The following is a 27,571-nucleotide window of genomic DNA, read 5'->3' as shown; positions in this document are numbered from 1 at the left end:
CCGACCTAGCTGGTTATACACCATTCTTGTTATTAGGGACTGTTTACAGTAATGCTCCTGGAGACCGTTAGGGACGCGGGATTAAGTAAATTAGTTTTACAAAAAGTTTCGACAGATTCGTGTTGATATTGGCGAGAAAGTCAGAAATATAGAATTTTGTCTAAGAATAGAGTAAAAAAATAATTGTCATGGTACTTTAAAATTCACTTATGATACCTACTCTTTCCTCTAGAGTTTCTGGCATTATAACGAATCGGCGGCGAAGGGTATAAGAGCCATTTGACATCGCCATTCCCACGTGTTCTCTTTCATCCAGCGACTGAGGCGCCCGCCCTGACCCAGACCCTCCGCCCCCCACCCCCAGCGAGTCGACTGGCAACGCAGCCCCCCAGCCTTTTATGGTGTCGGATGCGAGAGTCTGTCCTTAAGTATGGTCTCTTTTCTCTGTCCACAGAATCCCGGGTTTCCAGGCGAGGGGGCGGCCGGCAACGCTCGGGGAAAGGTGGCAGGGTCTCTGAAGGAGGCCGCCTCTTGTACTTGGGACTGTTGGGGGCTGCGGATCCGGGCAGCGCGTACCGAGAGCGGGTTTGGGACTTCCCTCGGAACCGTGTCACTGGACGAGAATCGGAATTCGAGGCTCTAAGCCATCTTCAGATCTGGGGAATCGGGGTCTTGTTTGGGGATAGTGAGTTAGACTGAAAGGCACCCACGCCTTGACCTTGAGCTGACAAGCAGGAGACCCTCCTTTAACTGAAAAATTCTCTCTAGAGAGAATACCAGTGCCAACACACCTTATCTGATCTGCTGATTTTCGAGGATGGATTACTTAAACGTTTCCCTTTACGCATTACTAAAAAATTTTAAAATGTAATCTGATGTAAAAGTTAAATGAAAATTTTTATTTTTACAACTCAGCTGTCTATTTTGATAGAAGAAATCCTAGAATTAAAAGACAGTAAGGGCTCAGCTTTAGAGAACCTTGTAAATCTTGATGAATTTCTATAATTTCAGTTATATTTCCTTTATTAGGCTTTTAGGTAGTACCTGTTCACAATTTGTTTTATAATTTACGTGAATTAAAACATATAATGACAGTGTCAGAGCTGTAAGAGACTTTGGAGATGATCTATCACCCTTATTTTCTAGGTGAAACTTTAAATGTAAAAGAAAAAGTGACCTTTGCCCTCCACTCTCTAAGGTTAATCAGGCACAATTTCCTACACCTCCTGCAAATAATATGAAGTAAAGGGACATGTCGTAGAGTCCTATTTTATATCAATATAGCAAGTTAGTGCAGATTGGTTTAGACATCTGAGCTATCAAATAAAGAACAGACAGCCCTGGACCAAAAAAAATGGCTCACAAGACTGGTTTCTTTCATTTCTTTTTGTTGTTAACATTTTACTTACTTGCTTTCTCTTTCAGGCTTTTTTTTTTTTTTTTGCTGAGCCACTTAAAAGTTGCAGTCATCATGACCTTTAACCCTATTTTCTTCAGTATGTATCTCCTTAAGAACATACTTTTACATAGCCACAATATGATTATCACACCTAAGAAAATGACATATTCAAATTTCTCTGATTATCCCCAGAAGTCTTTATTTTTAACTCAAAAGTGTTTTTTTTTTTTTTTTTGATTCATGATCCAAAATTCACAACTCTTTAGTCTTGTATTCTAGAAAAACTCTTTCTACTCCTTTTCCTTTATAACTTTAATTTTTAGAAAAGACCAGTCATCTTATACATTGTCCCACATTGTGGATGTTCCTAATTATTCTCTCATGATCAGAGTCACATCAAACATTTCTGGCAAGAATACCACATATGTGGTACCACACTGGTTAAGGTGGTGATTGATAGATCTCCCAGTGTTAAAGGAAAGTTTTCTTTTTGTGTAACCTGTGAAATGCTTTGATACTACAATGGATATATCCTGTTCGCCAACAACCTACAACCCTGTAGTTTTATTATCCATTCATGAATCCTGCTTAAATCACAGAATTTCCAATTACCAGTACCAGTCATGGTGAACCCAAGATCAATTATAGTGACAGTGGCTAAGGACATCAGAAGAATCACTTATTGTAAATTAAGTTTGAACAAAATTAGAAATTTGACTGCAGACATGGTACAGATCTGCATATAATTCTGAAGACTAGAGGGTATCTCCCCATCACACCCTAGCTTTCTTTTTTTTAATACTCAGAAATTTCAGAGAATTGTTGGTCCTTGTGTGTTCACCTGAACATACATATTACCTGGAAAAATAGGATATTAAGTATTTTTTAATACATAATAACACATATGCTAAAGAACTATAACCTCAGACTGAGAAAACTCATTTCGCTTATTGAAAAGGAAGAGGCTTTTCAAAAAATATGATTTAGCCAGAAGAAATTCAGATTTAATCAAACACTTAGAGCCTAAAGGGGCCTCAGCAGTCATACTGTAATCCTTTCCTTTTTCAGGTAAGAAATCAGGCCTTACTGGAGACATTCAAGTGAAGATTGGACAACTCCTTTTCCAGAACAGAAAGGAAACTCATGCATCAAGAAAGGTTTGAGCTTGATGACTAACATCTCTTTTTACTTTTAAGTTCCCTGGTTTTATGATATATTTTGACACAAAAATTTCTTAGCATTGCTGTAATCATTCTTAAGACCCCTTCCCTCCCTCTCCAGGTTTAAAGCATATAACCAGAGGTATCACCTTGGTTGGATATTTGCCTCTACAATAACAAACATTTGCTTGTAGTAAAAGGTAATTAGGACCAAATAAAAGGGCAGCTATATTGCTTATACCTCTTCTCACTATCAAGTGGTTTGTGTGGCTGTTGGACTTGATCAGTCAGCATAACTAATGATTAAATAGCTGCAAAATAGAATGCTGGAAGACTTAGGTCAGACCCAAACTAGCAAGTAAATTTGAAAATCATTTATTCACTCAATTATCTCAAATATTTTCTAGGAACAAGTTCCTTCACTTAGGTATACCATAATCTTGATACTGGAAAATATATCATTGAATGATTCTAGAGAAAAGGAGATCATAATGTTAACACAGTGGTCTTTGAGTACTAGAAACATTTTTTTTATTTTCCAATTCTCAAGAAACAGATTTTATTACTGTTGAAGTAAGATAAACTATTTCATTTTAAGGAGGAGATATTCTGTTAAGGCAGAGAAGGCAATGGCACCCCACTCCAGTACTCCTGCCTGGAAAATCCCATGGATGGACGAGCCTGGTAGGCTGCAGTCTGTGGGGTGCTTTTCACTTTTCACTTTCATCCACTGGAGAAGGAAATGGCAACCCACTCCAGTGTTCTTGCCTGGAGAATCCCAAGGACGGGGGAGCCTAGTGGGCTGCCGTCTGTGGGGTCACACAGAGTCGGACACGACTGAAGTGACTTAGCAGCAGCAGCAGCATACTATTAAGGACTGTATATTAGAAGACAGTACCAAGAACAAATAATATTTGGGGGTGTTCCTTATCTGTATCTCTTCAAAGACTTCCCAATAACAATCATTTGTCACTATGAATTATATATGAAAGGGGAAGTGATGAGGAGTCAACACAGTGTTACCAATTTTTGAAACTGACACAACATTTAAAGATTTCATACTTTCTGCCTCTCTGACCTCTCCCTGAGAAAGTCACATATGTGAATTTTAACTGAAGAAATACTGGGATAGTAATAAAAACTGATTTGGGCATTATAATTTGCAAACTTATAAATTTAAGTTCTCACAAAACAAAGGTTTCATTTAACACCTATCCACAAAAGTCATCTTACCGGTTTTCAGGCTGCTTTTGGAGTAGTAAGCCAAAAGAACTCTAGTTCTGAACATTTGCTAACCACACAGCACACTGTATCTTATTCTTGGGCAGGGAGTAGAAAGCTTGGCAGCCTCAAACTTGGAGATTAGTGTAGATTCACATACAGTTCTAAGAAAAAAAATACCTTGTGCCATTTGCCCAGCCTTCCACAGTGGTGACATCTTACAAAACTATAGTGCAATATCACAGCCGGGATGCTGATATTGAGATGCAGAACATTTCCATTTTACAAGTCTCACATGTTGCCTTTTTATCGTAACACCTACTTCCCTCCTCCTCCAGCCCCTCCTCAACCCCTGGCAACCACTAATAATTTCCCTATTTCTATAATTTTGTCATTTCAAGAATGTTATATACATGGAGTCACACAATATATGACCTTCTGGGATTGGCCGTTTTCACTTAGCGTAATTCTCTCAGTTTCATCCGGGCTATTGGTGTATCAGTACCTCACTCCTTTTTATTGCTGAAGAGTATTCTATGGTATGGGTGTATCAGTTTGCTTAACCATCTACCTGTTGAAGAATATCTGGATTGCTTCCAATTTTTGACTGTTATGAATAAAGTTTCTATAAACATTCATGTGCAGGTTTTTGTGTGACTATAAGTTTTATATTATTATATTTCTTATAATATTAATATATTATTGTTATTTCTTATAATAATATAATATTAATATATTATTATATTTCTTTCTGAAAATGTCCAGAAGTGCAATTGCTGGGTCATATGATAGATGTATATTAATTAATTCAACCATTGTGATAGGTGTATAATGCTATATATCACTGTGGTTTTGTTTCCCTAACAGCTAACGATGTTGAACATCTTTTCATGTGCCTATTCATCATCTGAATAATCTTTTTGGTGAAATTTCTGTTGCATATTTTCTAATTGGATTATTTGTGTTTATACTAGAGTCTGCAGGCTTCTTTATCTTGTCTGGTTATTTATTGTTATCGGTCAGATACGTAGTTTGCTGTTCATGTGAAGGCTAAGAATTCTTTGCCCTAAAGCCCAAAGATTTTCTCCTATCTTTATAAGTTTTCACAGTTTTATGTTCTATATTTAAGTCCCAAATCTATTTTGAGGTAATTTTTGTATAAAGTGAAAGACTTACTTTGAGTTAAATTTTTTGCCTATAGATGTACAGTTATTCCAGCACTATTTGTTGAAAAAGCTGTCTTCACTTAACTGCTTTTGCACCTTTACCAAAAATCATTTGGTCCTATTTGCGTGACTATTTCTGGTTCTCTGTCCTGTTTCGTTGATCTATGTGTCAGCTTTTCCACCAATACCATACAGTATTAATTACTATAGCTATGTAGTTAAATCTTGAAATCAAGCAAACTGATTCTTCCTACTTATTATTTTTTTGAATTTACGTCCATTTGCCTTCCATATAAATTTAAAAATAATCTTGTTCATATTTATAATAAATGTTACTGGGACCATGACAGGAATTGCATTAAGCCTGTATATCAATTTTGGGAAAATTGACATCATTACTATGCTGAGTCTTCCAGGCCATGAACACAATGTGTCTCTCCATTTAAATCTTTGATTTCTTTCATCAGCATTTTATAGTTTTCAGCATACAAGTCTTGCAGATGCTTTGTCAGATTTACCCTTAAATCTTTTTTGAGTGATTATAAATGGTATTCTGTTTTTCAGTGTACATTTGTTCACTGAAAGTATATAGAAATACAATTTTTGCATGTTTATCTTGAATCCTGTGATCTTGCTAAACTATTTTGTTTTAGGAGTTTCTTTGTAGATTCTTAGGGGACTTTGGGATTTTCTGTGTCACAATCATGCCATCTACAAAGAGGGACAGTTTTATTTTCTTCCTTTACAGTCTGTATGTCTTATTCCTTTTCTCGAGTTACCGCACTGGGTAGAACTTCAAGCAGTATGTTGAGAAGGAGTATTAAGGGCAGACATCTGGCTTTGCTCACTATCTTAGGGCAAAGTATTCAGTTTTCCACCATTAACTGTGTAGTATAGGGTATAGGATTTTTTGTAGGTGTACATTACCAAGTTGAAGTTCCCCTCTTTTCCTAATTTTCAGAGTTTTTATCATGAATGGGTACTGACTTTATCAAAAGTTTTTTCTGCATCAGTTTATAAGATCATATGACTTTTATTTTTCCATCTATTAAAATGGTGGATCACATTTACATATTGGTGGATTATATCTGCTATTGTTTTGTTAAGGATTTTTATTTCTATTTTTTATGTCTATTTTATGAAGATACTTTTCTGTAGTTTTCTTGTATGTACCATCTTGTCTAGTTTTAATATTAGGATACTACTAAATTCATGAATAAGTTGTTAGATTTATGTATATAAAGTTCTTCATAGTTCTGTTCTTTTGAATCTGCAGGGTTTATATTACCATATCCTGTTTTATTCCTGATAATTTGTGACTTCTTTGTTAGTCTTGCTGGAGGTTGGTCTATTACAGTCTTTTCAAAGGACCATCTTTGTTTCATTGATTTTTGTTTGTTGCTTTGTTTTCATTTTCACTGATTTCTGTTCTTTATTATTTTCATCCTTCTACATACTTTAAGTGGGTTTATTTTGCTCTTTTTTAGGTTCTTGAGGTTAAAAGAAAATAAAAACATAGACTGTTGACTTGAGACAGTTCCCTTTTTTTAATTTACTTATTTGGCTGTGTTGGGTCTTGGGTGCAGTGGCGGACTCAGTAGTCGCAGCGCACTGGCTTAGTTGCCTTGCAGCTTATAGGATCCTAGTTCCCCTACCAGGGATCAAAACCCACATCCCCTGCACTGGGAGGCAAATTCTTAACCACTGGACCACCAGGGAAGTTGCATGAGACATTTCCTCTTTAATATATGCATTTAGTAATACAATTTTCCTCTTGGCACTGATTTACCTGTGTCACACAAATTTTAGTATGCTGTATTTTAGTTTAATTAAATTCTTGAGAGTTCCTCTTTGATTCATGGATTATTCAGAAGTGTACTGTTTATTTTCCAATGTTTGGAAATTTTCCAGTTATCTGGTAGTGGTTTCTAGTTTGATTCCACTGTGGTCTAAGAACAGACTATGTATGATTTCAGTTCTTTTAAATTTATTGAGGTTATTTTATGGCTCAGGATATGGTTTATTTTGGTATGTGTTCCATTGGCACTTGATAAAAAAACGTGTATTCTGTGGTATTACGTGAAATGTTCTGTAAATGTAGATCGTATTCTATTGGTTAATGGTGTTAAGTTTTTTATAGCCTTGTGGATTTTGTTGAGTTATTTTATCAATTGATGGGAGAGGGTGGTTTAAATCTGCAGCTATACTTGCCTTTTTCTCCTTTCAGTTCTTTCCGTATTTTGCAGCTGTGTTGCTTAAGGCACACATATCTAGGAGTACTGGGTCTTCTTGATGGATTGACCTTTAATGTCCTTTTCTGTCTCTGGTAAATTCCTTTGCTCTGAAGTCTTACTTAATCTAGTATTAATATATCCATTATTTGCTTTGGATGAATGTTTGCATGATAAATCTTTTTCCGTCCTTTTGTTTTCACTCTGAATCAGGAGTCAGTTTCTTGTAGACAACATATATTTTGTCATTTTGCTAATCCACTCAGCCAATCTGTCTCTTGATCATTTACACCAGTTATATTTAATCTAATTGCTTATTAAGGCTGAAATGTGCTTTTTTTGTTTTGTTTGTTCTAGTTTTTCTTGCCTTACTGTGGATTATTTGAATACATTTTATATTAATCTAATGTTTTTGAGTGTTATCTCCTTATGTTGTTCTCTTTTAATGGTTGCTCTAGGTATTAAATGAGATATACAAAGCTTATCATAGTCTAATGGTGTCAGCATATTACTTGTTTCAGTGAAGTGTGGAAGCCTTACTTCCCTTTACTTTCCCATTTATTTTGTTGTTCTTCAGTTGCTAAGTCGTGTCTGATCTTTTGTGCCCTGTCCTTCACTATCTCCTGGAGTTTCCTCAAATTCATGTCCATTGAGTTGGTGACGCTGTCTGACCATCTCATCCTCTGCCTCCCCCTTCTCCTTTTGCCTTCAATCTTTCCCAGCCTCAGGGTCCAAATAAGTCAGCTCTTCACATCAGGTGGCTAAAGTATTGGAGCTTTAGCGCTGGCTTCCAATGAATATTTCAGGGTTGATTTCCCTTAGGCTTGACTAGCTCGATCTCTTTGCAATCCAAGGGATTCTCAAGAGTCTTCTCCATCACTACAGATCAAAAACATCAGTTCTTCAGTGCTCAGTCTTCTTTATGGTCCAGCCCTCACACCTGTACATGACTACTAGAAAAATCATAGCTTTGACTATACAGACCTTTGTTGGAAAAGTAGTTTTTCTGCTTTTTAATACACTGTCTAGGTTTGTCATAGCTTTCCTTACAAGGAGCAAGTGTCTTTTAATTTCATTTAGAGCCACATCAGACAGTTTTATAATTTTTGCTTCAATTGTCAGATATAATTTAGGAAACTCAAGAAGGGAAATGTACTGTACTTACTCATTCTTTCTTCCTGTGTTGTTCCTCCCTGATGTTCCAAGTCTCCTTTTATAATTTCATTTCTGCTTAGAACTTTAATTCTTTTCAGGCAGGTCTACTGGCAATGGATTCTCTTAGTTTTCCTTTGTTTGAGAATGGCTTGATTTCACCTTCATTCCTGAAGGGTATTTTTGCCAGATTCAGGTTTCTGGGTTGACTGATAAGAAATCTGCTGTCATCCTAATAGTGTATCCCCTATAGGTAAGATGTCTCTTTTTCTCTTGCAGATTTCAAAATTTTTTGTCTTTAGTTTTTAAATGTTTGGCCATGATGTATCTTGATGTGGATTTCTTTGTATTCACGCTTTTTGGAATACAATTTAGTTCTTGAATCTGTAAACCTCTTTTGCCAAATCTGGGAGGTTTTCAGCCATTATTTCTTCTAGTAGTTTAACAGCCCTGCTCCTCTTTCTGTTCTTCCAGGACTCTAATAAAACAAATGTTAAATCTTTTGGTATAGTCATATAGATCCCTAGTACTCTGTTCATTTTTTTTCATTCTATGCAATATTTTTTGGTTATTCAGATTGGATAATTCTGTTTTCTGTCTTCCTTCACAGATTCTTTCCTCTATTCCCCCATTCTTGTTCTGCTGTTGATTCTGTCTGTTGAGCTTATTTGGGGTTTTTTTCCTTTCATATTTTTCACTTTTTGCTGAGCTTTATATTTTCTTCAATTGTTTTAAACATTCTTAATTGTGCATTGAAGAAGTTTTTTTATATCAGCTGTTTTAAAATCTTGGTCAGATAATTATAGTATCTCTCATCTCAGTGTTGGACTTTTTTTTTTTTTTTTTTTGAGATCTTAGTTTTTGGTATGAGGTTTTTTCTTTATAACCTGGAGATTTTGCATCTTGTATTTTGAGACTAGATTTGCTTAAACTTTCTCTTATAGCTGGCTGCTCTGACACTGCTTCACTGGGGAGAGGAGGGCATCTCATTACTGCCAGGTGAAGGTAGATGTGCAGGTTCCTCACTCTGTCACTTGAGGGGTGTGTGCGTTTCAGGGGTCTGGGGAATGTTCCTCCTTTCTGCTGGTGAGAGTGGGAGCTGTGGCTCTACTAGGCCGTCATTGGTCTCTCCCTGGCCGAGGGGGACTGGAGCACCTCACTGCTGCTCCCCAGAGAGCCTCCACTGACACCACAGGAGGATATGGCCTCATTACTATGGGGCAGCAGGCAGGTCCTGAATCTCAGCTAGGGCTCCTTTGATACCGCCCCAGAGGGAAGGGAGAAAGGTGTTTCATCACTGACAACTGAGATGGAAGGCTCCCCATGCTGTTTCCACTGACAGTTAGGGGGAGCAGTCCTTATTAATACTCAGTAAGAATTAAAGCCCCTGTTCCCTAATAACGCTTCTCTGATGCTACTCTGGTATGGGAGTTGGAGTATCTTGTTAGAGAGCCTGGTGAGGGTAGATGTCTACCTGGCATATGCTGATTTGGGTAGAGGTGAAGACCACAGTTTTTTCTGTGCTGGCCTGGAGTACAGCAGTTATTGTTTAAAAGTTTTCTGTTTTATAGGCTTCCCCGTTCCTAGCCCTTTGGTGGAGAGGATAAGCATGTAAGGTCCAGGGGTTTTAGTTGTACTTAGACAAATAGCAAAAAGCATATCTACCTCATCCTCCTAGAAGCACAAATCCTAAACCTCATTGTATGATATATTAACAGAATCGTCTGTTTCTTTGACTGGTTAGTGATATTTTATAGCAGTCATAAAGTGCACCTTACCTCAGAAGCATGGCTGGTTTCATAACTAGCACAATACTTGGTACATAAATGTTTACTGAGTGATTATCTATCAACATCTACCCACATCTATCTAGCAAAATTGTAACTGTTAAGATCTCAAACTGTAAAAAAAAGTTTGAAATTGATATTAGAAAATGATGTAATCTTTAGGTTTGGGTTTCTATTGTGTCCCATAGTTGGAGGGTATGGAATCAGTGTTTCATGACTTAAGTGAGCAAAGTGTAACTATAATGGAAGTATCTTACCTGGAACATAACAATGATGATAGTCACAGCAATACCTGAAAAGTTGTGATCTTTAGTTAATTCCTGGTATTTTTCAGGTAATTTATGTAGTTAAAATATATATCTCATTTATAAAGCTGTGAAGTAAAATAGGAATAAAGAGCATTCTTGATAACTTTTTAGGTGTTTATGGAACACTGGGTTGCCTGACTGCTGGGCTAATCTAAAACCGCTACTGCATTGTTTATAGCAGATACCAAAGAGTTTTTGTAGAAAAGATAGTTTATATTATGTTACTGCTAAACCAAAGATTCTCTAAAATACAGTACAGTTAGACTTTGGAATAAGACTAGGATAGTAAATAGAAGAGAACTGGTGCTTCCCCTTGCATGTGGAAAAGATAACTTTTAAAAATGGCAATAATACTCATGAACATACAGGATAGGGACAAAAGAGGAGGGACGACTAAATGCAAAAGAGGGTAAGTTTTATACATGGTTGGAAATGCTGGTATCGAATTACCATTGATTGCATTTGTTATTTAAAATGAGAATATTTTTTCACAGTATTAGCTAAGAATGGTCAGAGAAGGCAATGGCAACCCACTCCAGTACTCTTGCCTGGAAAATCCATGGACGGAGGAGCCTGGTAGGCTGCAGTCCATGGGGTCGCTAGGAGTCGGACACGACTGAGCGACTTCACTTTGACTTTTCACTTTCATGCATTGAGAATCCCAGGGACAGGGGAGCCTGGTGGGCTGCCATCTCTGGGGTTGCACAGAGTCAGACATGACTGAAGCAACTTAGCAGCAGCACCTAAGAATGGTATACATATCCAGTTTTATCTTTTTTGTATTGGTTACCAGGAAACTCAAAGCTAAATGCATATAAATTCTGTTTGCAGTATACATAATTAGCATTTGTTTTTTCTTCCTTTACATGTTGTTTCTGTTTTAAACAGCTTTGTTTTATACAAATCTTTTATATATTTCATCTGTTCTAGAACTAGCCAGGATAGAATAAGTAATGTGACACATTCCTGTGTCAGAATTAACTGAGCCTGTGTCCTCCATTTAGGATATGTGAAAATTCCAGTAATTCAGAAAGGCTCTTTGACTTCCTTATCTTCACTTCTCTGTTGCCCCCAAGTTAGATCACAAGTGTCATATATTCAGAAGTTTCTGGTAGGTCTTAAGTAGATGGTGTTTGTAAAAAGGATCTTTAATAGCATAGGTCTAAGCTGTGTTAGCAACCAGTGGAACAGTTAACTTAAGTACTTATAGAGAGACACCAGAGATTTCTTTCCTATAAAACTCTACTATGAATGGGGCTTTAACACATGGCTTTGCAAAGTAACAGAGCAAACTGTCTTAAAATTGGAGATTTAGATAGATAGGGATTTTGGGTCTTATAGCTAGCTAACATTAAAAAATTAAATTCTAAACTATAAGGTTCTTATTAATGACCTGGGAAGTTGGGAGGCATGGCATATAATTATATAATCAGTTAGAAATCTATAAAATTTGAACAGTAATTTCAAGTAGACTTGTTTCAATTCTATTTCATAATCTATTCTTGTTTTTATTACCTTCAGTTAGCCTAAAAACATTTGTATACAGACTGACAAAACTTTTTACTTTTAAATCAGGTGACTAATAACGTACCAAAAGAATATGGCTGCACAAATACCAGAATCTGATCAGATAAAACAGGTAAGGTAATATAATTAAGGAAAAGGGATTTTGCAAAACTTAAAGGCATTAGTGGATACAACCATGTCAGTCAGCACAAAATATTTATATTTCATTTCCACAGATGGATGTTAAATTATATGAAGCAAATTTTTCAGATAGTTTGAATAATAATTCAGATAATCCAGGAAAAGATAATTATTCAACTAGAAAATCTGACTATATTTTGTAGATCATATTATACCTATTGAAGGTAGTAAAAGAACCTTTCAAGTATTACAGGATATTTTGCCTAGATACATCAGTATTTAAAACATTTGTTTTAAAAACCTGTTATTAAAGAACCTTCTGATTTGTTTGTAGTTTAAGGAATTTCTTGGAACCTACAATAAACTTACAGAAACCTGCTTTTTGGACTGTGTTAAAGACTTCACAACAAGAGAAGTAAAACCTGAAGAGGTATGAAAACTGTTGCTCACTAAAAATTCTCTAAGGTCATCATAAACAATATAAATGGGATGCCCCTCAACATTTTCCTTGTTCCTAGTTATTATATGAATTTAGGCTATCTTTTTTTATTGAAGGATAATTGCTTTATAGAATTTTGTTGTTTTCTGTCAAACCTCAACATGAATCAGCCATAAGTATACATATATCCCCTCCCTTTTGAACCTCCCTCCCATCTCCCACCCCATCCCACCTCTCTAGATTGATACAGAGCCCCTGTTTGAGTTTCCTGAGCCATACAGTAAATTCCTGTTGGCTGTCTATTTTACATATGGTAATGTAAGTTTCCATGTTACTCTTTCCATACATCTCACCCTCTCCTCCCCTCTCCCCATGTCCATAAGTCTATTCTCTATGTCTGTTTCTCCATTGCTGCCCTGTAAATAAATTCTTCAGTACCATTTTTCTAGATTCCATATATATGCATTAGAATATGGTATTTATCTTTTCTTTCTGACTCACTTCACTCTATAATAGGTTCTTGGTTCATTCACCTCATCAGAACTGACTTAAACGTGTTCTTTTTTATGGTTGAGTAATATTCCGTTGTGTATATATACCACAGTTTCTTTATCCATTCATCTCTCGATGGACACCTAGGTTGCTTCCATGTTCTAGCTATTGTAAATAGTGTTGCAACGAACAATGGGATACATGTGTCTTTTTCAGTTTTGGTTTCCTCACTGTATATGCCTAGGAGTGGGATTGCTGGGTCATATGCTGGTTTTATTCCTAGTTTTTTAAGGAATCTCCATATGGTCTTCCATAGTGGCTGTATCAATTTACATTCCCACCAACAGTGCAAAAGCATTCCCTTTTCTCTACACCTTCTCCAGCATTTATTGTTTGTAAATTTTTTGATGATGGCCGTTCTGACCGGTGTGAGGTAATTATCTCTTTGCAGTTTTGATTTGCATTTCTCTAATAATGAGCAATGTTGAGCATCTTTTCATGTGTTAGTGAATTTAGGCTATCTTTTATATGTTCCTTTACTCAAAGGAACTTAAACAGCCAAGGACTCTGTGGCATTGAGTTGAATGATATCAAATTTAGTATCACAGCCACTCTGAACTATGGCAGACTTTTTAAAGAGAAGATGCCTGGGACTTCCTGAATATTGTTCCACAGCAAAGATTCTTTTTTTTTTTAATTGGAGGCTAATTACTTTACAATATTGTAGTAGTTTTTGCCATACATTGACATGAATCAGCCATGGGTGTACATGTGTTCCCCAAAGATTCTTAATAATTAGATTTTAGTCAAGATGCCCAGGCTAGAGAAACTTGACACAGCTCTCCTATCTGACTCTGAGAACTCAGGTTAATTTTGGAAAAAGCAGAGCTTGAATCTGGTGGCTCATATTGCATAGATGGACTCTGAAATCCCAGTTCCAAATCTTAACTTTTAATAATCTCTTCAAAACATTTATGTATTTGCTAAAAGTGACACAAACTTCCTCCAGTGGAAGATGCTGATAAATTTTAATGCCAAGAACTTAACATATTAATATAAACAGCAATCCAGTAAGTGTTTGTTAAATAAATGACAAAGTTTGAGAGATGCTAAGTAAAATAGTCTTATTAAAAAGTAAAAAGTTGAAAATTAAGAATGGGGAATTCCCTGGCAGTCCAGTGGTTAGGGCTCTGTGCTTTCACTGCTGACAGCCTGGGTTCAATCCCGGTCAGGGAACGAAGATCCCACAAGCCGCACAACATGGCCAAAATTATTATAATAATAATAGCAACATTGAGAATGGACTTTCTCATTAAAAAGGAACAACCTGCTACTGGACCTACATTCTGACAATCAGAGTAACAGATGGGAATGTGGAATTTGCCTTACTACTGAAACATACCTACAGAAAATCTAGTCCAGAAGGCAGGGAATTACCATTGTTTTTAGTACCTACAAACTGGTAAGCATTCAGTATGTACTAATTTTTATAAATATATGAAGGTATTAACAGTTGAAAGCTATGATCACTTGTGACTTATTGATACCGTTTAATTCTCAAACATATTTGAAGAAAGAAAAGTACCCACTGTTTATTCTTTTAGAATATGTGCAATATTTTTAATTAATATTTTTGTGTTGCCTCTTGGGTCTTTTTATTTCTAGACTACCTGTTCAGAACATTGCTTACAGAAGTATTTAAAAATGACTCAACGAATATCTATGAGATTTCAGGAATATCACATTCAGCAGAATGAAGCCCTGGCTGCCAAAGCAGGACTCCTTGGCCAGCCACGATAGAGAAGTCCTAACAGATGGACTTTTGATGAAAGATTGCCAACAGCTATTGCACTGGAAATGAGGATTCACCTGATAGAATCCTCTGAAAGCAGTAGCCACCATGTTAAACCATCTGTCATGACTGGCAAATGGAAACAACTGGAGAAACAAAATTGTTATATACAGGAATAATCAAAATAGAAGGTCTTATTGTTCAATGAAAATAATAAGATGCAACACTTGTTGAGGCCTTAAGATTCAGCAGCTTGGTCACTTGATTAGAAAAATAAACCATTGTTTCTTCAATTGTGACTGTTAATTTTAAAGCAAAATATCATGTATGAGATAGAAGAAATTTTATTACTATAAGTAAAATAAATGGAAATGTCACCGAGCAGTTGTTTAAACTATATAATTCCATAGCATTCTGACTGGACTGTGGATACGTTGAAGTGTTTTTCAATCACGATCATCCTCCAAGTATTCCTGTTCATTCATGTCTGCCTCAAATTGCTGGTAAATACATAAAATAGTTACTTGCTAATCATTTTAATGCATGATCCTTTTCTTTTCTCCTTTCTTGTGTCACAGTGGGCACTACACATTCTTATCCTAGCTACATTTTCATATATCTTGAGGAAACATTCCATTTGACACTAGCTTGGGAATGCTTAAGAGTTGATTATTGTGCTTTAGTGGAGACTGTTGCTTTGTATTTTGTTTAAAAGCTGAGAATCCACCATGAATGATTCCAAGTCAGACCAACAGTATACAGTATATTCTCAACTACTGCATGTGATCAATTGTAATAAAAAGTAAACTAAAGTAGCACCTTAGAGCTAAACAATTCCAAGCATTTGCAGGAAATTCTGATTGACGTATAAGTACACACAGCAAGCAGTTTGTTATCAAATGAAATTCATTCATAAGCCAATTTTTTAATAGGCATCAGTCCACTTATGAATATAAACTTCTAATTAAGAGAATACTAACTAGCCTATATGTTTAAATTTACCAAAGTGATTTCTGTGTTTTGTCATATTGGAAAGTAGAAGTATTATTCTGCTTCGATAATTTACAGTTTTCTATGCTCATTCTATAGGCCATTAGGTCATTTATCTAAGAATACCACTTATAGGCCTCTGTTGACACTGCGGTCAGTCAATAACAGAAAGTACAAAAATAAACAATGTTAACTTTAAAGTTGAAATGTTGAAACGTGTATAATACTCAACAAAATATACAATCCATCATAGTCAAAGGAACATGAAAGAAGAAATTTGTTTCATCTTAAGAAAAGCAAACAAAAATTCAGAGATGTTACTCATTTAAAACTTAGGGTCATTCACACACATACTTTGCTATTTTTGTCTAATCAAGCCCAACATGGTTATTTACAGTGTTCATTTAACAAAGATAAATATGTGCTTACCTGGCAAATAAGGGGAATTTTGTGCAATAGCATCTCAAATACCTTGGGAGGAAGTGTGTGTTTGAAAACTTTCAGAAGTTCCTGTGGTTGCCCACACACCAAAAGGGCATTGCTGAGATGTTCAACCCCCATTCGATGCTCTCCTGAATAGATTGATAAGTTTAGAGCAGGATTTTAAAGTTCCTCAAACATATATTCTACAAATTATCAAGAAAGCACCAAGCATTAAAACTACAAAAGCATATCAAACTAAAGACTATGAACAAATCTCAAAAAGAATAAATAATATAAACAGGGAAATGTTGAGCTGCCTATTAGATTCACTGTGATCAGGCTGCAGTGTGAATAACTTTCTGACCCAAATTACCATTTAAAAGTGCACTCTTGAATTGAAAATGTTCATGTTCTGCAATTTGGGTATGCAAGAGGGAATATTGAGTTCATTTTAAAAAGACTGGTGTCTGTCAGTGATATGAGTTATTTTTACCTATGTGGTTGATGAAACATTACAGATGAGACATCTTGATATCCTAGCTAAATGAGACTTTTCTAAAATAGACTGTATTATTAAAGAGCTGAAACACGATTTAGTGTAACCATGAATTATGTATCTAGGGGAAGACAGATGAGTTTTAGAATGACTGGCTATAAAATAAGAATGAAAATTTGTGAAGAGTGGACATTAATGATAGGACTTTAAGTTAAAACATGTAATCACTTAATCTTACTACCTCGTTTTAGGAAAATCAGGCAAAGATCAGTGAAATAATTTAAGGTTTCAAAGCTAATTAATGCCAGAATTAGTAATAGCACCTAATTTTCTGAACCTTGAGACTACAGTGCGCTGCCCCTCCTTCACATGTTTTGGAATAGCAAAAGTTGAAATTTTGACATATTTAACATAACTAAGTAGGAAACAAAGACTTTGTATCAAACCCTTTAAAGAAAGAAAAAGCGGTAAGGCTGCTCTCAAGTCGATGGAGCTAACATAGCTCCAAAACTAGTCAGTTTGGTTAATTAGGTCAACCAACAATCCAATCAAATTAGCTAATCAGAGATTTCTATTAAAATTTTTGGCTCTGTGGTCCCTCTGGTTACATAGACATAAAAACAACTGAGACGGCTACAGAACTACCTGACAGCAAAGTAGTGAAAACTGGGTTGGCAGTGGTGGCAGAAGTGACTGGAGAAGACATTACAGAAAATTGGCTGAAAAATTACTGCATTAGAACAGTGTTTCTCAACCAGTGTGTTGTAATAACCTAGGGGAGTTTAAAGAATAATAACTTGTATATTACATCTGGAGAAGACCATAATTTGAAAAGATACATGCACCCATTGTTCACTACAGCATTATTTACCAAGACATGGAAGCAACCTAAATGTCCATCGACAGGTAAATGATAAATAAGATGTGGTACATATAAACAACGGAATACTACTCAGCCATAAAAAAGAACAAAATAATGTCATTTTCAGTGACATGGATGGACCCAGAGATTATCATACTAAGTGAAGTAAGCCAGACAGAAAGATAAATACACTGTCATATCACTAACATGGAATCCAAAAAATGACACAAATGAACTTATTTACACAACAAATAGACTCAAACAGAAAAAGTTATGGTAACCAATGGGGAGAGACAAATTTATACACACTGCTGAATACGAAATAGGTAACCAACAAGGGAACTATAGGGAACTGTACTCAAGATCCTATAAGAAAAAAATCTGAAAAAGAATATATGTATAACTGAACCACTGTGCTGTACACTTGAAAGTAACACAACATTGTAAACCAATGATACTTCAATAAAAAAAAAATTCTGATACCTGGGTCCTACCCCAGAGATTCTTATTTAATTGGTTTTGGGTTTGGTGGGAATTTAAAGAATAAGCAACCAATGAGAATTTTAGAAATAAAGTAGAAGTATATAACCCTAAAAGTGCTAATTATTTTAGGGGCTCACGGAAATAATGTTATCCTGGAGAGAAAAATTTAAAAACTCAAGTTTGCAATTTTTGTCATCATCTCAATATTTGTAATATTCACTTCTATATTACATGATAGCTCTTAAAGATAAATAAAAATATAATAAAATTCTTTTTCTTTTGATTTATAATTCATCATTTTCCTACCCATATTTATACTGTCCTAATTCAAAAAATGTTAAAGGTGAAAGGTTCTTTGTATTTTAATTGCCTCTATAACAAAGGAGTATACCCAGGGACAGGGGAGCCTGGTGGGCTGCTGTCTATGGGGTCACACGGAGTCGGACACGACTGAAGTGACTTAGCAGCAGCAGCAGGGCTTCATGCAGATTTGTGTGGCCCTTAGTTTATGTAATCTGGGGCCCCTTTTAAGAAAAAGAATATGAAATTAAGAATACAAGATTGGCAGGAATCTTCCCAGAACCTTGAAAGAGGCCCTTGGAAATGAAAGCCCTTAAATTTTATGTTTCATCATCTTGTATACAATAGCTCCTATTTACGTCGTTTAAGTCAGCTCTAACTATTCATTTTGTCACTAACATTTATACTGAATAAAAGTACTGAAATTTCAAATTATGATGATTAATACGCAATGCCTTTGAATGGCTTTTTCATTTCTTAAAACATTTAAGCCATCAGATTAAAACATTTAAAACACTGCATTAAAAAATATTCGTGGATATTGCTATGAGTTTTCCAGGATTTTGACTTACTTTTTGCTTTTATAAATCCTGGAGGATGTTACCCTCTAAATGCAGAGAGAAAAAAGAGTCTCCAAAAATGACAAAAAAGAGAAGCAGAAATAGCTGTAGGCACTGTGATATGCATGGGAATTTGCAGCACATGAAAAAAAGACATAAATGGGTGTGGTGCTCATGCATACAATATCATTTATGCTTTACATAAGAAGCCTCAAAACAATTTTTCTTTCTAGTGTTAAACACCACAATAAAGATATTACTATATACAATGTTTATAAAATATTATCTACCATCATTTTCCCTGACAACATTGTGAAGTTTCTCAAGTCAAGTGCAGGGTACCCCCACAGGTATCATTATACTGAATGATCACTCAATAATTTTATCATCAAAGTAAGTAAGTATTTTATTAAGAATATGCTTAGGCAGGAAAATTTTTATAAAGTTAATTTTTTTTTTTTTTTTTACATTTTGATTCATACAACATTTAATCATTTGGAAAACTCACTTACTTAGAATTTTATCTGACAGTAAATAAGGTGTTCTTGTATTTGGCTTTGCTTCTTTCTGCCTACTTCCCAAGACTGCAACATGAACTTAAATACAAACTCTAACAGAGTGGAGCTGGACAGCAATGAAGTGAAAATGCTGGGATAGTTTCTCTAACTGAAACACATCTAGCTAGGTGAAGTTTTTTGACATAAAAATACCAATCCATAAATATTTCTCAAACATCAGTTATCATAAATAACTGCTTACTAAAGTATGTTTACATTCTTACCTCTGGATAACCAAAGTTCTCCCATTCGTACCTCTTGCAGAAAAAATTCTTGTAATTTTTCATTTTTTGCTGGATCCCACAACTAAAAGAGTCACAGAATATTTAACAATAAGTAACGAATGTAAGGTATATGGTTACTAGCCAAAACTGAGGGCTTCTCTCGTGGCTCAGCAGTGAGGAATCCAGCTGCCAATGCCTGCCTGATGCAGAAGACTTGGGTTCGACCCCTGGGTTCAGAAGATCGCCTGGAGAAGGAAATGGCAACCCACTCCAGTATTCTTGCCTGGGAAATCCGATGAACAGAGGAGCCTGGCAGGCTAACTTTTATTTTAAAAGCACATCTTGAATCTAGTCTCTAAACACAGAATATGACAAATGCAGTTGCTCTTTATATTTAAAACAATTTCTTAAAATGGAGTTATAATTTCAGGCAACTAAAAAAAAAAAGCAAAAAAACATGGCAGATGGTGGCTGTGATTTGTCACCATGTACATTTAATGGCCTTCCTAGATGGCACCTTGTTAAACCAGCACAGCCACTGTCTGCCAGTCTGCAGCCCAGCCAGTTTTATTCTTCAGCTACCCTAATTCTTTGACATCCTGATTACCATTTTACATCAGCTTTTGTACTTTTCCATATATTTTCATGAGTTATATTGTCTTTTAGATCTAACAACTCTGAGAAATAAAGTCAGTAGACTAGGGTAATTTCTTAATTTAGCTCTGGTTATAATTGTAAAAAAGTTGAACCCCACCCTCCTAAAAAAAAAAAAAGAAAAACATGGCATATTCAAGTTTGGTTAAGATACTTGTAACAACTTCATATTTTACCCAGCTTGCTAAGTACACATAGGAGAAATCCACTGTAACCAACTCTAACAAAGGTAGCTTTCTTTGTATGTTGCAAACCTATTTTCTTGCTTAGAGTATTAACACTGCTTGTTGATTTAGCAAAGGGCATGGTGGGGGTTGACAGGGCAGTTGGTGATATTCAGAAGGATGCTATGGTTTGCTACAGCCTGTTTCAAGAAAGTGACCAGGTTCACAGGACAGGGTCATCACTGTACTAAGCTAAGAGCTGTCTTTAAAGCTAAAGTGGGCAAACCATGCTCAAAGTATCCACTCCACAGTCACTTCAGCTTCAGTCTTTTATATCCGGAGGGTTTTTGTGTTTGTTTTCCCCAAGAATTATCTTTTTTAAATAGGATGAACCAGCAGATGAGATCATATTTTAAGCTTTTATCAGCAGACATGCTGATGATCATGTCATCAGCACAATCACGTTTCTTTTTTTTTGTTTTTTTTTTAATATAAATTTATTTTAATTGAAGGTTAATTACTTTACAATATTGTATTGGTTTTGCCATACATCAACATGAATCCACCACAGGTATACACGTGTTCCCCATCCCGAACCCCCCACACTCCTCCCTCCCCGTACCATCCCTCTGGGTCGTCCCAGTGCACCAGCCCCAAGCATCCAGTATCATGCATCGAACTTGGATTGGTGACAATCACAAGTTTCATTCAAGAGATATTTAGTGAACAAGAGCAGGACACTCTAGGAGAGCTGGAGAGGGAAGCAGATCTAGACTCCTGTGCCCATCCCCACAGAGCCCAGAGTCTAACCAAGAGAAAAGATAAGTATGCCTGAGATCAGTAACACATCAACAACAAAGTCCAGTGTCTTCTGAGGCTCAAAATATTAACACATTCCATTTGGTTGGGAGACCAGGGAAAGTTCCTCAGAAAAGATGGCATTTGAGATGTGAAGAAGCTCAGTGAAAGTCTGATGAAGAAAGAGTACAAGTGGGCTTCCCTGGTGGTCCAGTGGTTAAGAATTCGCCTGTCAATGCAGGGGACACAGGTTCAATCCCTGGTCCAAGAAGATTCCACATCCTGCGGGGCAACCAGGCCTGTGCGCCACAACTACGGAAGCCTGCATGCCTAGAGCCTGCGCTCTGCAGTGAGAGAAGCCACCACAAAGAGAAGCCCTCACACTGCAGCGAAGAGTAGCTCTCTGCTCCCGGCAACCAGAGAAAGCCCACATGCAGTAACAAAGACCCAGTGCAGCCAAAAAAACTAAATAAATTTTTTAAAGAAGAAATCCTGACTGAGTGGTCTAATTTAAAAAAAAAAAAAAAAAGAGTACAATTGACACAAAATTGCAGGGAAAATCTCAAGTGATCTTACATAGCTGGATTATAATATGGTGAATGAAGCAACAATGATAAATACCAGTTACTGAAGCCCAGCTATGGACTGAAAGCTTTCCATATATTATGTCTAATTCCTAGGAAAAGAAGGCTATCTATATAGAAGGCACCCAAGATGCCAGGTCCATGGTGCGAAGCTAAGTGGGTTCATCTTTCATCTGCAGAGTAGGGAGCTACATTACAGAGCTGCAGATTAGAAGGATTTACTCTGACAGCATAAGAGGTAGTAAGACAAGTTAGGAAGTTATTATAATATTCTGGGTAAAAGGTAATAAAAGCCTGAAGTAGTGAAGGAGCAAGGGAAACAGAAAGGGAAAAGAGTATGAGATGGTTGTGGGTGGTTTAGTGGCTGAGTCATGTCCAACTCTTGTAACCCCATGGACTGTAGCCCGCCAGGCTCCTCTGTCCATGGGATTTCCCAGACAAGAATACTGGAGTGGGTTGCCATTTACTTCTCCAGGGGAATCTTCCCAACCAAGGGATGGAACCCCCATCTTTACTGCTAAGCCACTGGGGAAGCCCAGAGTATGAGACACAAAACAGAAAAATAAGAACTGGGGGTTGACTGTAGAAGGTGAGGTTGATATTTGAGCGGGGTCACAACAGAGAGCAAAATCAGTATCACAGGGAAACAGGAAAAGGAACACTGGCAAGGGATGAGATGATGAATTTACTTCTGAACACACAAAGCAGAGGTGCCTACAGAACATTGAAGACTACAGAGTCTGGCAGGCAGGCAAAATCTGGAGCCCCAGGTCTAGAAATCTGAGTTCACTTAGTGAGAAGAGAAGGAGCTTCCAGGGGGATGAGGGATTATGCAGAATCTGAGATCAGTGTTTCACAAAGGATGGGCCTAAGGAGCTATTAAAACTGCAGTTTTCTTGGGCTCCACCTAGACCTACCAAATCAATTTCTCTGAGTAGAGCTCAGGAATCTGGATTTTTGATGAGCTCCTCAGATGACTCTTAAATTCTGAAGCCTGAGAATTACTGCTGGCATAACCACTGGGCTATCTCTGACCTCCTAAATCACAATGGCTGGTGCTTGGGTCAAATAATCTGTTTTAACAAATGCCCCAGGTAAATCTAATGCAGATGAATCACAGACCATGCTGTGGGAAACAAAAAGGGCTGGGGTGACGAAGCACAGAGATCCTGTAAGTAGGAAGAGACATCTTTCTGTGCCTTAGTTTATTCATCTATAAAACTAGAAGAACAGAGTTGTTATGAGGATTATATAAAAGAACATTTGAAAAATCCTGCTTCTGCCTCTTCCTCATTTGACATAAACAGATCTTTATCATTTCCCTCCTGGACTGCCACTGATTTTCCTGTCTTTGCCTTCCCTTCTCCACCCCATACTTCAAAAAGAAATAATTACATCCACTTCCTGAAATAAAGTCACCATCACTGGTTATCCACCACAATAAAAAAATTTCAAAACTTTTAAATTTGGCATCAAAGACTTCCACAATAAGACACCAAACTACCACTCAGCTATCTCTTTGGCCACATACTTTAAATATTCCAATTTCAAGGTCTGTGCCTCTGCACAAGCTGTTTCTCTCTGCCTACAATAATCATGGCATCCGGTCCCATCACTTCATGGCAAATAGATGGGAAACAGTGGCAGACTTTATTTTTGGGGGCTCCAAAATCACTGCAGATGGTGACTGCAGCCATGAAATTAAAAGATGCTTATTACTTGGAAGAAAAGTTATGACCAACCTAGGCAGCATATTAAAAAACAGAGACATTACTTGGCTAACAAAGGTCCATCTAGTCAAGGCTATGGTTTTTCCAGTAGTCATATATTGACATGAGAGTTGGACTATAAAGAAAGCTGATGCCGAAGAATTGATGCCTTTGAACTGTGGTGTTGGAGAAGACTCTTGAGAGTCCCTTGGACTACAAGGAGATCTAACCAGTCCATCCTAAAGGAGATCAGTCCTGAGTGTTCATTGGAAGGACTGATGTTGAAGCTGAAACTCCAATACTTTGGCCACCTGATGCAAAGAGCTGACTCATTTGAAAAGACCCTGATGCTGGGAAAGATTGAGGGTGGGAAGAGAAGGGGACGGCAGAGGATGAGATGGTTGGATGGCATCACTGACTTGATGGACATGAGTTTGAGTAAACTCCTGGAGTTGGTGATGGACAGGAAGGCCTGGCATGCTGCAGTCCATGGGGTCGCAAAGAGTCGGACACGACTGAGTGACTGAACAATAAACAACAATATTCAACAAATATTTGTTGGGTGCCTACAATATACTGGACATTGTTCTAGGCACTGGGGAGAAAATGGAGAGTAAAAACACAGACAAGGTCTGCCCTGGTGGAGTTGATTCTAATAAACAGAAAGAATTTATCAAATAATCACACCAACAAACACTAACTTCAACCATTTATAAGGGCAGTGAAAGGAGAGGGACGTGGAATTGACCCAGGCTCTGCCCCAGGGAAAGCATCTCCTCTCTCATGCCCAGCCTTGAATACTCCCTCTCCTACTTTCTTTGTCAACTGTACCTTTTTTCTCTATGAGACTCCATCTTGAATCCCTAGAAATCTGTGTCTCCTGCTCTCTACTACCCTTTCATCAGCGAGCATGAACTACCTATTCTTTCTGGAAAGTTTATCTTACATCTCTCATCACCAATTGCCACTGACACCACTACAGTTCAAGACTTTGATTACCTCTTACCTGAACTGCTGCAATAACTTTCCTTTTCTTCAATCCATCTAGCACACTCCTGCCTGATCTAACGTAAAAAGGTTTTTTCCTCCCCTTATTTTAAAAACAATTCCTGCTCAGAAATCTTCAATAATTCCCCCCACTGAATCTGAATTTCTTAACTTCAGGTCTTCAAAGCCTTCCCAGATGCAGGGCCCTTAATTAGCTCTCCAACCTCACCTCCCACCATCCCCAACTGTGACTCCTTTCTTTGTCAAACATTTACTGAGTAGAAGGATCTGCCACCCCCAAAGTCTTCTGTGAAGAACTGCATGTTCCAAAAACAGCCACAGCAATATTCCCAGAGCTGCTTGCACTTCCAAAACCTAGCCTCCTCTAACAAGAGCTGGAGTCCATTTCCTCTCCTTTCAAAACTGAGTGGGTCTCAATGAGGCAGAACTGTCTCAATGAGGCAGAACTGGCACCACCTGGCAGGCTCCATGTTTTCTCTCAAATATATGTATAAATAAATACATATATACAACTGACCCTTGAACAACATGGGTTTTAACTGCCAGGTCCACTTATATGTGTGTGTTTTTTTTTTCAATAAACAGTGCTACTGTGCTACAAAATCTGCTGTTGGTTGAATCCTCAGATTTGGAACCACCAATACAGAGGGCCAACTATAAAGTTGTATTCATATTTTTGACAGAGAGAAGTGTTGCTGCCCCAACTGCTTGCTGTTCAAGGGTCAATTGTGTGTATCAACACCCACACAGACACACACAAATATATTACAAACTTGCTTACCCAGTACGACCCTTCCACCATACTGTGAGGAAGACCATGCCACAAGGAGAAGACTTGTGTAGCTGTTCTGTGCAACAGTCCCAACTAAGTGGCCAGCCAGCATAACTGCCCAATATGTGAGGGAGTAAGCCTTCAGATGACTCAGCAGGTAGCCCTGGGGCTGCTAAGTCTGCTAAGTCACTTCAGTCGTGTCTGACTTGGTGCCCACCAGGCTCCCCCATCCCTGGGATTCTCCAGGCAAGAACACTGGAGTGAGTTGTCATTTCCTTCTCCAATGCATGAAAGTGAAAAGTGAAAGTGAAGTCACTCAGTTGTGTCTGACTCTTTGCGACCCCATGGACTGTAGCCTACCAGGTTCCTCCATCCATGGGATTTTCCGGGCAAGAATACTGGAGTGGGTTGCTATTTCCTTCTCCAGGGGATCTTCTTGACCCAGGGATGGAACCCAGGTCTCCCTCATTGTAGGCAGACGCTTTACCGTCTGAGCCACTGGGGAAGTCCGTGGAGCAAAAATGTGATATCCCCACCCTGCCCGACTCAAACTGAAGATTCAGGAGTAAAATAAGATAAAGTTTTAAGCTCTAAGGTGAAAGTAGCAATAGGTAATCAGAACACCTCCATGATAACCTGGCCCTGAAAGTGATCCTTTGCCTCTTCCGTGCTCCTGATGTTGTTGTTTAGCTGCTAATTCACGTCGGACTCTTGCAACTGTAGCCTGCCAGGCTCCTCTGTCCATGGGGTTCTCCAGGCAAGAATACTGGAGTGGGTTGCTATTTCTTTCTCCAGAGGATCTTCCCCCACCCAGGGATTGAACCCGGGTCTCCTGCATTGCCAGGCGGATTCTTTACTATTGAGTCACCAGGGAATGGGAGAAGGAAATGGCAACCCACCCCAGTATTCCTGCCTGGAAAATCCCGTGGACAGAGGAGCCTGTAGGGCTGCTGTCCATGGGGTCGCACAGAGTCGGACACGACTGAAGCGACTTAGCATGCATGCATGCATTGGAGAAGGAAATGGCAACCACTCCAGTATTCTTGCCTAGAGACTGCCAGGGACAGAGGAGCCTGGTGGGCTGCCGTCTATGGGGTCGCACAGAGTCGGACACGACTTAAGAGACTTGGCAGCAGCAGCAGCAGCACCAGGGAATCCCCTGTGCTCCTGTTACATGGGGCATGTTCTTTCGCCATTGCTAACCTCTGCCACACTTAGAACAATGCCTCAAGTGGGCATCGACTCAAATGCGAAGCGCTCAAACGAGCATCAACCGAATGAAAATTTCACAGAACAGCCCAAGAACGCTCTGTTTGAGAAATGAAGTGAGTTGGTTAAGTTGGACCAATCACCAAGATAATTGTGATTATCCTTCAAAACGACTGATCAAATTCAATTTTGGAGAAAAAGAGGATACATCCTGTCTCTGAGCTAGAAGAAAGGCCCCGTAGAACAGGAATGGGCGGTACAGCACCGTACCGGGCCAGGCAAACCTGGGTCTCTTTTTAAGTGTCTGGTGTGGCTCAGGACCGAGCGACTGCGCACGCACGCGGCTAAGGAAGGGCAAAGGCTCCTCTTTCTTCTTTTTTATAAACTAAAATTAGTGCCTTTTCCTACCACGTTATTACTGCCTTTTCACGACCCCAGATGGTTCTTCCTTCCTTCCTTCCTCCCGATGTCGGACAATAAAAGCTAAATATTGCCCGAGCGGAAGCGGGGTGCGGGCAGGCATCGAGGCAATGGGAAACGGCTGCTCAGGAAACCGCCAGGGACCCTAAGGCCGAGCCGCTACCTGCACCGGCGGGAAGTTACTCACTGTAACGCCACCTCAGCGTCGCTAAAACACTTCACCTGGGCGCCCCGTCCCTCAGCCTTTCGCTGCTGGGCTCTTCTTTCTGCAAACACAACGTGGCACGTGCTGGTCGTGAGCCCTCCAGATGCCTGCGTGCGCCCCGCGGGCCCCTAGGCGGCGGCCCCCGCGGCCCGGCCTCGCCCCGGGGGCCCGGTCAGCCCCACCGCCGCCCGCTCAGCCCGGCCCGTCGCGCCTCCGCCGCCGTCTCACTCACTTTCCCTCAGGCGGCGCTTGAACGCGGGGTCGCCACGCCGGCTCCGGTCGAAGTAGATGCAGTAGCCAAGGAAGGCGATGGCGCCACAGGCCGCCAGGAGGCCGAGGACCGTGCGGACGCAGGGCAT

General features: G+C 38.4%; 2 protein-coding genes across 4 annotated transcripts; one reads left to right on the top strand and one right to left on the bottom strand.

Moving 5' to 3' along the window:
• Window positions 1-237: 237 nt before the first annotated feature.
• On the top strand, window positions 238-15,334 carry TIMM9 (translocase of inner mitochondrial membrane 9). 3 transcript variants are annotated; one of them, XM_027554212.1, is made up of 5 exons: window positions 238-428; window positions 2,468-2,556; window positions 12,000-12,063; window positions 12,406-12,501; window positions 14,668-15,334. In XM_027554212.1, the coding sequence occupies exons 3-5, from the start codon at window positions 12,025-12,027 to the stop codon at window positions 14,800-14,802; spliced, it is 270 nt and encodes an 89-aa protein (XP_027410013.1). In that variant the 5' UTR covers window positions 238-428; window positions 2,468-2,556; window positions 12,000-12,024; the 3' UTR covers window positions 14,803-15,334. The 3 variants fall into 3 exon arrangements, with proteins under 3 accessions (XP_027410013.1, XP_027410012.1, XP_027410011.1); XM_027554211.1 differs by lacking the exon at window positions 12,000-12,063 and having other exon boundaries at window positions 288-502; XM_027554210.1 differs by lacking the exons at window positions 238-428; window positions 12,000-12,063 and adding an exon at window positions 513-1,496.
• On the bottom strand, window positions 15,174-27,571 carry TOMM20L (translocase of outer mitochondrial membrane 20 like). The gene is made up of 5 exons (XM_027554213.1): window positions 27,445-27,571; window positions 27,230-27,273; window positions 19,690-19,771; window positions 16,214-16,356; window positions 15,174-15,294 (listed from the first exon to the last, which is right to left on the bottom strand). Exons 1-5 carry the CDS (start codon window positions 27,569-27,571, stop codon window positions 15,241-15,243), a joined length of 450 nt encoding a protein of 149 aa, XP_027410014.1. The 3' UTR covers window positions 15,174-15,240.

Source organism: Bos indicus x Bos taurus, chromosome 10, assembly GCF_003369695.1.
Source record: "Bos indicus x Bos taurus breed Angus x Brahman F1 hybrid chromosome 10, Bos_hybrid_MaternalHap_v2.0, whole genome shotgun sequence".
NCBI lineage: Eukaryota > Metazoa > Chordata > Mammalia > Artiodactyla > Bovidae > Bos > Bos indicus x Bos taurus.
This window is presented reverse-complemented; position numbering and strand designations above follow the sequence as displayed.

Coding starts and splice junctions, on each gene's coding strand:
- TIMM9 (XM_027554210.1), top strand. CDS start 1,355: ATGGCTCACAAGACTGGTTTCTTTCATTTCTTTTTGTTGTTAACATTT. Junction 2,557..12,405: donor AAACTCATGCATCAAGAAAG/GTTTGAGCTTGA, acceptor ATTTGTTTGTAG/TTTAAGGAATTTCTTGGAAC. Junction 12,502..14,667: donor GAGAAGTAAAACCTGAAGAG/GTATGAAAACTG, acceptor TTTTATTTCTAG/ACTACCTGTTCAGAACATTG.
- TOMM20L (XM_027554213.1), bottom strand. CDS start 27,571: ATGCCCTGCGTCCGCACGGTCCTCGGCCTCCTGGCGGCCTGTGGCGCC. Junction 27,274..27,444: donor CAAGCGCCGCCTGAGGGAAA/GTGAGTGAGACG, acceptor TTGTGTTTGCAG/AAAGAAGAGCCCAGCAGCGA. Junction 16,357..19,689: donor AGAACTTTGGTTATCCAGAG/GTAAGAATGTAA, acceptor CAATCTATTCAG/GAGAGCATCGAATGGGGGTT.